This window comes from Carassius auratus, chromosome 29, assembly GCF_003368295.1.
Source record: "Carassius auratus strain Wakin chromosome 29, ASM336829v1, whole genome shotgun sequence".
Lineage (NCBI taxonomy): Eukaryota > Metazoa > Chordata > Actinopteri > Cypriniformes > Cyprinidae > Carassius > Carassius auratus.
Window position 1 is genome coordinate 16,445,504 of NC_039271.1, and position 13,260 is coordinate 16,458,763.

A 13,260-nucleotide genomic window follows, 5' to 3' on the forward strand; every position below is an offset into this window, starting at 1 on the left:
TAATTTAGTGCAAATTTAATTTGACACTATATTCTTTGCAGGGGGAAAGTATGAGCTTTTAAGGTTCAATGATATTCATGTATCCCAGTGGTATGTTGCTGTTTTGAAAAAATGATAAAATATAGTTTTGTCAGGTTTTGTTTAATCAGACCAAAAAAAAAAAAAAAAAATGATTGTAACTATAAATAAGTTTGGTCACCTTACAAGGACAGTTTTCAACATGTTTTAAATATGCGGAGACAGCGGATCCTGTTTGACATGTTTATTGAAGGCACTGTCAGTTTTTAACATGAGTCTGAGTGAGGTAGAGAGCACATTGGGTTTCATTTGGCTTCATTTTCATGTTACACAGCTGCAGAGAGACACTGAAGATGTACAAATGAGGTTAAGGTAATTAACTTGACATAGTATCTGCAAATCTTTAAATGATAAAGCAAACAAGTCAAGACTCCAACAGTTACAATGTGTATGTTATAGTATTGTTCACATGCACTCAGCCTTCAACTTTTATAGCCTTCATTCATCAGTGTAATAGCATCTTGCACAACTGAGAATAGATATGTAGGCATATTTAAAAATTAGACACAATTATAAGTGAAACATAGGGAGTTTAAAACTCAATGTAATGCAGTTGAGGTTTTTGGTCAAAGAATTGGTAACCGCTCTAAAAACTGTCATCACAACCTCAGTGGGTTGTGGACATTCTTGAAATGCTCTCAATGTTGAAACTAATTGTGTATATATATTATGATTTTGTACAAAAGATTAAAATAATTTGTGATGGAAATTATAAAATGTGCATGTCCCTGATGATTAAAAGTGTGTTCTCCCTCAGGACAGCAGCAGTGTTTGGAGGAGTAATAAGGTAAGTGTAGTGAACACACTGGGCAGCAGGGTGGCACTGTCGCTCTGCGGGACTCCCAGGTTGGCGGTGGTGCAGGACGGGGGTAGTTGTGTTGCTTTTGAGCTATAGTCACTCTTTTGAAGAAAGAAGTTGTGTGTGAGGGCGGAGAATGTGTCTGGACCATACGGCACTTGAATGGTCTGCCTGAGGGTGTTGTGTCCTGCGTACGTCACCTGGAGGCATGGAGCAGCACAAATGTAAGTGTTATTCAATGTCTGTATCAAAAGAAATAACTATCTACACATTTCTTTATTGGCATGACTAATACAATTTTTGTGAACGGCAGGAGACAGAAGATCAGTCTACATCAGGGATAGGCAACTCCGGTCCTGGAGGGCCAATGTCCTGCAGAGTTTAGCTTCAGCCCTCATAAAAACTCACCTGCCTGTATCTATCTAGTAATCCAAAAAAACACGGATTGCCTTGTTCAGGTGTGTTTAATTAGGGTTGGAGCTAAACTCTGCAGGATAGTGGCCCTCCAGGACAGGAGTTGCCTATCCCTGGTCTACATGATTGGCTGCAGGCAGTGTGCCCATCTGTTATATTTATGAAGCTTGTGTAATAAGTTTGATGCAAGTGAATTTGTACCTCTGTGTTAATGTTTTCAGGGTTTCCATTGTATGTGCTGCTTGTAAAGACTTTTGTTTTAAAGTAGAAGCTGTGAATGCACAGTGCTGAGGTATGTATGTGGATAACAGAACACAGGGTTGCCAACTCGCTCATCTGGCATGACACTCAAGCTTGGACTTCAGCATGAGGTTGATGCTGAAAGCGTGAGTGTCACGCCAGATGCGTGAGAGTTGGCAACCCTGAGAACAGCAACATTATCCCTTGAAATGCACTCTTACAGTTTAGCTACAAACCTGATCCAACTCACCTGTGGCTAAGGAGGACGTTGATTGTTGGAGCTAAATTCAAGTAAATGGCAAGTGTAGCTATGTTTATAAGTAAATTTGCTTTACATCATACCTACATACTGTGTCTGTCATCTTTTCCTCCCCTCATGTTTCCTTGAAAATAATTCCATCTATGTTTGCTTAGCTACAACAATAGCATAATGCCTTTATCACACTTCTGAACTTCGAGCACAAAGCTGCCCTCTGGCTTCACATACGAGTGAAAATTCTCCACAACTTTCTCAAAACGTGCAGTTTTAGGGTCTCTAGGTGTTCTTCCCAAATAAATGGAATGAATCCATAAAATGCCATCTGGTTAACAAACATACCTGAACCTTTCTGATACTAATTTACAAAAATGCCTCTATCCCATTTCTGTTTATCCATGCCTAAAGGCCCATTCATACCAAGCACGATAACCATATAGTTTGAAATCTCGTTCTCAATATTAAAGAATAGCAGAGTCCACACTATGAGAAATGGTATCGTTTTCAGAACTATTTTTTTCCCAGCTGATGAACGATACAAACATTGACATCCAATCAGAATTCATCCTGCTATAACGAGCTCGAGGATTTAAAGCGGCAGAGACATGTGCGCTCAGAAAAGCAGACCATATCGTGCTTGGTGTGAACAGGGCTTGACTCTGGGAATTTCCTATCTAACTGATGTTAACAATATAAACCTTTTATTTAGTCTGAGTGAATGAAGCCTTTGGCCCCAACTTTACAGTTAAACAATTAATTTCTCCTCAATGAACCGTATTTCCTGGACTAAGGCACATGAAAACAGCCCGCCTATGTGGAGCCTACTGTCAGTCTATACTTGCTGACTAAATCCCTGGTGGATTCAAAGACCACCAACACTTACAGTTCAACTAGCCCTTTAAAACAATTACTTATCGCTCTTTTCCTAAATATACAGTCATTTTGTGATACTATTGTGGAAGAATGTTGAGTAAATCACACAATTGAAATCAATGAAATCTCCTTAACACTAACAGCTGTGAATATCCTCACGAGAGGGACTGAGCTTACTGTGATGGTGTAGTTGCCGGGTAGCAGAAGTCTGTAGTATTCCCCGTTATGATCCGTCCTGAATGGACAAAGGTTTTTTCTCCCCGCTACCTCCACTACGGCGTTTACGGCTGGCATCCCGTACGAGTCCGTCACTACTCCTTTCACCCCTGTGCAGAATCAACCAGTCAGTCTTACTTTTTCATAAGAAAGGTACTTTTCTTCATATCTGGGGTGGCCTCTTTTCCATAAGCAGCCACTTTATATCAGAACATCCAGCAATCACAGGGAACACTACTCTATATGCATGTGGAAAAAAAATGTTGTCTTGCTTTTCTACACTGTTTTGCATAAAAAAGGTGCACGGGCTATCTTACAAGGTCAAACGTAACTTGACCATAATTAGTGGTCTCTGTGAGGTCTAAAAGGACACTTGCTGCTCTAGTTAGTCTCTATTACAATGTGTGGCAACGCAGTGTTGGCTACAAATCCTGCGGTTCACTTGCGGATGGATTACAGTGACAGTTGTGTCAATGCTGGGTGTGGACAGTGCCTTTGTCCCTTTGTGACTATCCTGTGAGACTATCTTGTTGCTAAAGGTCAGGGATGATACAGTGTCTGTTTATGCAATTTAATTGTGACTGTAACCGGGTATGCTTATTGTGCCACAATAATCCACTCGCCCTAAATTTTAAGGATTTATGAAATAGAGAAAACGGACAGAATCCAGCCATGGCATTTACAGTGTAACACAATGTCACAGATTTTGGATGTGTAATATCTATAATGTATAATTTAATCAAATCAAGATCTAGAATAGTAGTGACCACTGCTATTTTGATGTGAAATTGGCACAGCTATATGTGAATGAGCAGCATGGTTGTCTGCCGCACATACTCGAGTGCACCTGATGATAGTTGTGTGTTTAGCACCTGCCCTCTCACTATATGAGATGCTACCCGTGAACTTCATTTCAAAAGCTGCTCTGACAAGTTCATTTCATCAGAATTTTACCCTTTCATTTTATACAACTATCAGTATTTCATAAACAAACTCAAAGGTCTTAACCCAAATTTAAGACTTACACAGATACATTACCACTGAACAGTAGAAGTAGCAGCAGTAGTAGTAATATTAATAATAACATTTATCATTTTTTCCTTGTTTTAATTTTAACAAACATTTGTTGTGCAGAAACATGTTAGCCAAAAACAAGGTACATATTCAATTGATTAAATTAACTCACCTGTTAAAGGGTTAGTTCACCCAAAAATGTAAATTATGTCATTAACGACCTCATGTCGTTCCAAACCCGTAAGACCTCCGGTCTACTGTCCATGTCCAGAAAGGTAAGAAAAACATCAAAGTAGTCCATGTGACAGAGGGTCAGTTAGAATTTGTTGAAGCATAGAAAATAAATTTTGGTCCAAAAAAAAAAAAAAACTTTTTTCATTTATTCATTTATTTTTTTCATTTATTCAGCATTGTCTTCTCTTCTGTGTCTGTTGTGAGCGCGTTTACAACACTGCAGTGTAGAATGTCCAGTTTGCGAATGAATCATTCGGTTGAACTGGTTTAACCACTTCAGCGAATCTAACGGAATCGTTTGAAATGGTTCGTGTCTCCAATACACATTAATCCACAAATGACTTAAGCTGTTAACTTTTTTTAATGTGGCTGACGCTCCCTCTGAGTTAAAACAAACCAATATCCTGGAGTAATTAATGTACTCAAACAGTACACTGCTCTGTGTTCATCTTCAGTTCTCTCTTCACAGCAGTTCAGTCAGAGTCAGATAACAAACGAAAGATTGACTCGTTCTCGAGTCAAGAACCGGTTGCATCGGTTTTCAGATCACCGGTACACTGAACCAAGAACCGTTTCTGTCAGACGCGTCAGATTCGAGAACCGAGGAGCTGATGATACTGCACATGTGTGATTCAGTGTGGAGCAGACTGACACACAGGGCGTCTAAACTGAACTGGTTGCGTCTGAACCGAACTGATTCTCTTGGTGATTGATTATGAACTGATTCTGTGCTAATGTTATGAGCATGGGTAAACTGAAGGCTTGCATGAAGGGTAATCATCAGCAATGAAGATCATTACGCCGAGTGCAAAAGAACCGGTGGACCGGTTTTTTTTTTTTTCAACCAGTTTACTGAATCTAACTGTCCGAAAGAACCTGTTCGCTGGAAATAACCGAACATCCCATCACTACTGCAGTGACTTACATCAGCAGCGTCACTGCAGAGTCGTGAACGCGGACTGACAACAGACACGGAAGAGAAGACAATGCTGAATAATGTCGTAGTCTTTTTTTTGGAGCAAAATGTATTTTCGATGCTTCAAAAAATTCTAACTGACCCTCTGATGTCACATGGACTACTTTGATGTTTTTCTTACCTCTCTGGACATTGACAGTACACCTTCACACAGCTTCAATGGATGGACTTAGAGCTCTCGGACTAAGTCTAAATTATCTTAAACTGTGTTCTGAAGATGAATGGAGGTCTTACGGGTTTGGAACTAACCCTTTAATGTTACATACTTTTATTTCAGTGAATATATTCAAATATTCTATTAGAGATCCAAAAAAACAACAACAACAATATATTACTGTTTACATTTCTATATATTTCATGATTTCAATTTATCATTTTTTTAGTAATATATATAAAATAATAATAAACAATTGTGGCCATTTAAGTAACAAAGTGAAACTGAAACCTCCTACCCTCTTCATGGAACCAAAATCACTTCCAGTAATAAATAGGTCTACTTATCAATGCTGCTACAATCACACTTAACATTACTCATTGCACTTACCTAGGTGTACTTGCTGTATGTAAGCCAGAAGTGCGGGTTTGTTGGCCTCCCATAGGCCGGGAAGCTGCGACTCTGGAGGAAATTTGCAGCAAGAGATTTCCAGTGTGAGCTCTAAACACTGTGCCCACACATAGTTATAGTCTTGCATTCCACCTAAGAGAACAACACATGAAACGAGTACGTAACTATTAATTTGTACTAACACTGCAAAAAAATTCTGAATGTCTCAAAAGTCTCATTAAATTAATATTTTTTTTCCTACTTTACATTAATTGGACCACAAATGTATTTGTTACAATTACTGCATATATCAGCTATGTTTGCTGGTACACTCATGAAAAATTATTAAACTTATGCTGACATTTTTACCTTGTAGAGGATACCAGTAATATCCGTTAGTGATGCCGTTGGTGAAGTCTGGCGAACCGTAACAGCCTTTTCCATTGTGCATTTCACTGTGGCTGTAGGAGTAGGTGTTTGCCAGTTGGATAAACACGTCATCATCCGGGGACATGCTGTAACCTTTCTGAAGCTCGCTTCCTGAATCAAAGTCAATGGCATTACAATGCTAGACTTGAAATACATTGCAACACATTCATCATTAAGACAGTGGTGTTAAAACTTTTTGGTAATATTTTATTTTAAGGTGTCCTTGTTAGACATATTACATATACTAACATATACTTGTTATAATAACAATTATAATAACAATTATGCATAATTAGATGCACGTAACCCTACGCCAAACCCTAATCCGAACCATAATATAGTAAGTAGGTCTACATGTAGTTAATATGTATAAAATAAAATGTATCACACCACCTTCAAATAAAGTGTAACTAACTTTATGCTTTTTGTAAGGCATAATACCTTAATTATTTTTAAGACTATAACTGTCCATAGTGACATTACAGCAAACAATCATTTTGCTTGCTTTTCAGAATAATAATAAAACTTTCTGCTTTCAGAATTGGATTTATGCCTTCAACCCTGTAAAGCCTAGCATATGAAAGGCTATTGTGAAAAATTACATTGTAATAATAATAGTTATTATTATTATTATTATTATTAATCTAAAAATATTTGATGTAATTTTGTCTTTGAACTTCCATTTTTGTGGTAGATCTACATTTAGAAGGCCTTACAATTTCCATATCAAAGTCCAAGTAAGCTTTATAGGGTTAACATAAATCTCCATCATTTAAAAAAAAAAAAAAGTTACTGCTATGGATTCATTGGCAACTGACCTCCATTGCTGTTGTCGTAGGGATAGCTGGCCACCACTGCTCCTCCGTGTAGATTGGCCGAGAGGACAAAACTTTCTGTCTTTAGCCAGTCCATCACAGCCCTGACCTCCTTCTCCCTTTCCTGCTCTGTATTACCCGCGAATGCGTCCGGAAAATTACGATTCAGGTCCACCCCGTTCTTATTATACCTGCGGGTGGGGAAATGGGTTACTCACAGAAGAAAAGGCTCAATAAATTAGCTTTTTGGAAATAATTGAGAATATTAACTTCATTCTGGCACATTTCAAGTTTCAAGTTAATTCACTTTATATACTTCAATTGTACACAAATTTCAGTTCAGTTGTATGTACAGTGCCTTATGAAATTATTCATACCCCTTTTTTCACATTTTATGTTGCGTTCTTATGTTAAACTGCCTTATGTCAATAAGTACACTGCATAAGTATTCATATTCATATTTCTGGGACACTTGAAAATTTACTCTGGAGCATTCATATAATTTCTATACGTTACTACACTTTGAGTAGAGTTAACTTGTTGCAAATTCAATTGAATGTGTATGATCTGGAAAGGTGCACACAGCTCAACTAAAGGTCTAACAACTGAAAATGCACATCACAGCAAAAACCAAACCCTGGGGTCAAAAGAAACTGCATGTTAGAGCTCAGAGACAGGATTGTGTTGAGACAGATCTGGGAAGAGCTCAGAAAAAAAAAAAAAAAGTGCTACATCAAATATTGACGGAAGCATGTAGCCTACATTATCCTTAATGGAAGTTTGGAAAAAGCAGGACTCTTCCTAGAGCTGGCCTCCTGGCTAAACTGGGCAATTGATGGAGAAGGGTCTTGGTTAGAGTTGTAACCAAGAATGTGGTGGTCACTCTAGTTGAGCTCCATGATCATATATTTGATCCGAATTCAATTGTGGGATAAACTTACAGAAGGGCAAACATCACAGCAATACTCTATAAGGGTTGCAAAGGGGTTGAAAATAATAAAATAAAAAAATCCCTGGAATATTCCAAATCCTGGAAAGTTCCCAAAATTTCAAGAATATTTCTGAAATTTACTGGAAAATGTCCACCTTTTTGCAACCCAACTCCACTGATCTGGGCTTCATGGTGGTGTGGCCAGACTCAATTTATGTAGTCTGTGAAGACGCATGGAAAATCAATAGGAATTTGCATTTTTGGTCTATTGAACCTCAGTTCCAAGAAAACCAGTTGCTGCTCATCACCTGTACAGGACCATCCCAACAGTCAAGTGTTGCGGTAACGGTCTCATGTTGTGGAAGTGTTTTTCAGCAGCGGGGATTCGGGGACCTTAATGAAAACGTAGTCCAGAGCATTTAGAAATGCAGACTGTAAAGAAGGTTCACCTTCAAACAGGACAATGACCCTAAGCAAACAGCAAGAGTGGCCTTTCGTCGACTGTGAGTATCCTTGAGTGGCCCAGTCAGAGTCTGAACTCAATCAAGCTTTTCTGAAGAAACCTGAAAATGTCTGCCGGCCCCCATTCAACCTGACAGAGCTTCAGAAATGCAGATGTGAAAAGCATGTCGCATCATACTCAAAAAGACTTGAATCTGTAAAGGTGCATCAACGAAGTACTGAGTTAAAAGGATAGTTCACCCAAGAAAATGTCTGTCATTAATTATTAACCCTCATGTTGTTCCTTTATGTCCTTTGTTTATCTTCGGAACACAAATTAAGATATTTTGGAGAATACTTTTTGTGTGCAAAGAAAACCAAAATAATGACATTATTGCATGTGCATTCCCCTGCTTGTAAACCAGGCTCAGCCCATGCGTGTTCTACGTCAGAACACCTGTTCCTGCGTCCGCAGCACCACACACATGCGTTGTGTTACTCTCATGAAGACGAATGTCATAGCTTATAACCTTTCACATTCTCTTACGGGAGATGGTTTAACTTTCTCTACCACATACCTGAGAGAGCCATGCAATGACTAATGTGTCTTATTAATTTCAGACTTCCATCACGTTAAGCAAAATCTAACAAAAACCATCTATGCTATTTAAACGGTTAAACTGCTCATCAGCACAACACAGATCTTGTTCTGAAATTTTCACTGCTACTTTAGGAGTGAAATGTGTTACATTGACAGAATGGAAATTAGCAAAACGTTTCATTAGTTACATACAAGGGACATGGGATGCGTTGAGCATTGTGAATGCCATGCATTCAATTGTTTGAAGTGGCCTGCTCATAACAAATAATTCAAATCTACAGTCATCAACAGTGAACAAAACAGTGTCGGCTTATGACAACCCCAAAACAGTCAGAATTGTATTTTTTCACTAGCATTTCCCCATTCTTTCACATCACAATTACGTAGGCTATTTTTTTTTTTTTTTTTTATTAATGATTAACAAACACTGTTTAGAGATGCTGACTCTACTTCCAGTACCCCATTACATGCCCGTTTCTTTCACACATTCACAACAAATAACCTGATTCTTTTGGCAGCCTGAATCCGTGCTGACACCAAAATCTTAAAGGATGAAGAACATCAGAAAGTGAACTAACAGGCCGGTGACAGCCGTTCGCATTAGCTCATGCTGACAGGTCTAAATTTGTGCGGGTGGATTATAGTGTTCGCCGTGATGCTGACGGGTGGAGCGATCCTTCTTAATCCTGAACAGGGAGCACCCTCTCTATGCTATACAGAAGTGTGTCCCTCAGGGATTCCTATCTGCTTACAGTTGCAATGCTTTGAAGTGCTTTTAACAGCATCTCTTAGTCAACAAATGCAGCAGAGCTAAACCAGCAGGTCTGGATGCACAAGCTGAAATATATTGCTATATTAAAAAAGAAAAGAAAATACAAATATATATATATAAAAATATTTTAATAAATTACAACTTGTTTATTTATGTTTAACAAAAAACCCTCTCAAATATATAAAGTTTACATTGTAGTGTACAAAGTCTATTGTGAAAAACAGCAACCCGAATTAAGAGTTACACACATGTCAGTCTAATGCAGCTCAGAGGCCAACAATGACAATGGTTTAACACAAACAAACAGGTTTACTTGTTTTAGCTGGGTTTTGTTCAGAGGTTTTGAGGTTCAATAGTCAAGTCTCCCTGGGTGGTCGACATCAAAATGCATAGAAGACCAACACAAGCACAATAAACTGTATGTGTGCAACATTTAGCTGACGTTCAAACACAGAAAAGTCTTTAAAAGCTAGCCTCCACTCTCATCCTCAATAGTAGAGACGAGCTTGTTTATGCCAGGTTCTCTCACAAATATTGGAGCTCTTCAACTTGTTTGAAAGGTTTCTGAAACCGATTAAGCGCCACATAAATCCACTCTCGTGTGTCTCTGGAACAGATTGGCCCTGGGTTGTTTTCTTTCACTGATTGCTGGCCTCATCCAGGCACATGATTTCTCTCTTAAGACCCTTGAATCTAAATCACGGTGGATGCTTAAGATGATCGATGTGGCATGAAACCGACTCGGGCGTAAAAATGGTTGATTAGCAGCTTTCGGCTCAATTAACTATTTGTTTAAAAGAGCTCTTGAGGTTTCCATTAGTGGTGAGCTGTTAGTTTGATGGGGCATAACGGATCGCTGCAGGCTTCGTCTTGTCTATTTTCTGTACCTGTGACCAATGTTGGCCATTTCTTTTTTTTACAAGCTCAGGATTGTGTTAGGATAACTCATCCTGGGTCAGTCTAAAAAGAGACACATTGCTCCACTGAGACATATAGATTGATAAAGGAGGGTACTTTCCTTCAACCACTGTTTATTTGTAATGACAGCCTGGAATTGATCTATCATGGTGTTTTCAGGATTCTGAAACTAGAAATCAGTGCAACTTTACACACACACATTTTTTGTCTCTCAGTTAGATTTCTAAGCATGCACACATGCAGCCATAAAATCTCTGTCAGTCTGCACTCAAGGTCTGTCAGTATAATTTGGAGGAGTATCATCTGGATGGGTGAGAGCCATTCATCTCTAAGTGAGAGACTTTTAATAGTCTTCATGTTGTGCTTTGTGGCTGTGGAGTGATCAATGCAGAAAAGGGCTGTCAAAATGACTGAAAAACCAAATTAGAATTTTGTACTTCAATATCAAAATTTGAATTATTTTCTAATTTAAAATGCATAATTTCAGTTATGGTGAATAAATGCTTTTGGCTTCTCTCCTGAGGAAACAAAAGGGCGCAGTGTTTATTCCAAGCATAAGATAACATGACTATCTGTGAAAAAAAGTGCATAATGTTTAATATAATATTTATAAACCAATAATAATTAAGTTCCTCAAACAACTATAAACAAAACAGCACCATATATGTTTTCATAGTTTAATACAAAAACAAATACAAAAACAGAGTACGTTTTCATGAGTTGCAGTGGGATGGGGGAAAACCCCTGCCATAAAGTCTCGAGATAAGTTTTTTCAGAGTTAAACTTGCATTAATTTTACATGGCTTTCTAAACATGTGGCTCTTTTGTGTGAGACATGAGGGCAACGGTGATAGATGTCCCTCTAGAAAAATGTGCGAAATGTGTGTGAATGGCTTGGTTTCAGTTTTGACGTAAACGAGATCTTCTCTAGGGAACTGGAACTGGGGCTGTCAAATTCCAGATATGACAAAACATAAAAGTATCAATAAAATCATCCATTCGACTCGTGGAGTTTCAAATTATTTGCTACCAATATTTACATTTGTGTATATTCAAAGATACTTTTTTTTCATCCAGAAAAAAAAAAAAATTACATTTACATAAAATATAAACAGAATAGAAATTGGTTAAAAAGGACAAAATAATGCTTTAGATTTCCGAGATGGAAAACTTTATGCCATTGCATGCAGTGTGATGAGATTTGAAACATCAGTTCTACAATAATAATAACTATTTCTTTTAACAGGTTTTAAAATAATGTGCAGGACACTGTATGAAGGACTCCGTATGTAGTAAGCCAGTAAGGCATTTCCAAATCCGCATTCCACCCCACCCTTCCCTGTCTGCCGTTATTCAGAGCATGTCATACTGCTCTAACAAACACCACAGAGCCACGCTGTTTACACTGTTAATTATAATTATCCCTGGAGTATATTAAATGAGGCAGAAATTGCATGTTGCCCTTTAAAGAACAATAATCTATAAGATGGAAAAGATGGAACCAAGATGGAGTGGCTTCATTCTGCTGCAGACTCTCAAACTCAGCCTGAGGAAGAATTCCTGCAGTCCAGCTGTGCTTTCGGCATCAAATTACAGTACTTTTGTTGGAGTTTTGATTTGTGCCAATGACAAATCAATCGTTCGTGTTCGATTCATTCCACAGTGTGAAAATGTGGAATGCCGGCCGGGCCAAAACGTCTGCAGATCTTTTGATTGCCCTAACCATCTAAATCTAAAACTTCAAAATGTGTCTTTTTGGAAGGAAAGTACCGCCATATTCAACCTAAATCTGACAAAAGAGTGGATTTTTGTATCTACCAAATATAGTCACAGTACAACACAATCTTAAAATAGACCACTTCCCAAATTAATTTATGAGAATGTATGTTTCCTGTCAATTAATCCTCTGAGAAAAACATTTCCTCTCAATCTAAAGGATGACAAATATTGCTAATTACAGCCTGTAACTCGTACAGTATGCAAAGAGCCAAGTTTTTTTTTGTCTTTTTTTCCCCACAAACTCACAACTGAGATTACCCAAGCAATTTACTGTATAAGATGTCAAGGATGATTTTATTTAGTAAACTATTGAACTTTTGGCGAGGCTATATATAAATGTGTCCTTTCTTTCTCCACAAGAAACATTTATATACAAAACAGCCCTGTTTCAGAGTGGCACATTAGAATCATCTCTGAAGGATCATGTGACACTAAAGACTGGATTAATGATTTTGCCATCACAAGATTAAATCCTATTGTACCCAAAAGTATAAACTCAAGTTCTTTGCATATAGTATGTTTCAGGCCATTTACATGATGATCAGAATGTGGATTTTTTTTTTCTTTTTTTTTTTGTCTCTTAGCTTACTTTTCAGAGGAAACAATGACTCACCACTTGTGATGTGGTGTATATATTTTGTCTTTGCCGACTGGGCGCACAGACAAATCAAAGCTATGGGTTTACGAGGAATACATGAAGTAGAGTATGATGGAGTCTGGAGTAATCTGGAGGATGATTTGAATGCATACATAAATGTATAGGTTACTACAATGCTTACGGCTGTTGGATAAAGACTGTAAAACTCAGACATTGTTCGGTTAACTTTACATAGCTTTCCAAAAGGTTTGAGCATTAGAATGTATGGCTAAAGTAAATTTTTAATGATATGCGACAAAGTTTTCCTTTTTTCTTGACATTTTACAACTGAC

The 13,260-nt window shown here is 37.9% G+C and overlaps 1 protein-coding gene across 1 annotated transcript in view; it reads right to left on the bottom strand.

Annotated features, from left to right (window-relative positions):
- Positions 1–247: 247 nt before the first annotated feature.
- Positions 248–13,260, bottom strand: part of LOC113048227 (carboxypeptidase M-like) — a 35,577-nt gene continuing 22,564 nt past the window's right edge. The window contains exons 5-9 of the mRNA XM_026209881.1: positions 6,892–7,079; positions 6,014–6,184; positions 5,645–5,797; positions 2,838–2,986; positions 248–1,077 (exon numbers count right to left, since the gene is read on the bottom strand). Of these exons, the coding sequence (XP_026065666.1) occupies positions 832–1,077; positions 2,838–2,986; positions 5,645–5,797; positions 6,014–6,184; positions 6,892–7,079 (907 nt within the window). The 3' untranslated portion in view covers positions 248–831. The remainder of the gene's footprint in view (positions 1,078–2,837; positions 2,987–5,644; positions 5,798–6,013; positions 6,185–6,891; positions 7,080–13,260) is intronic.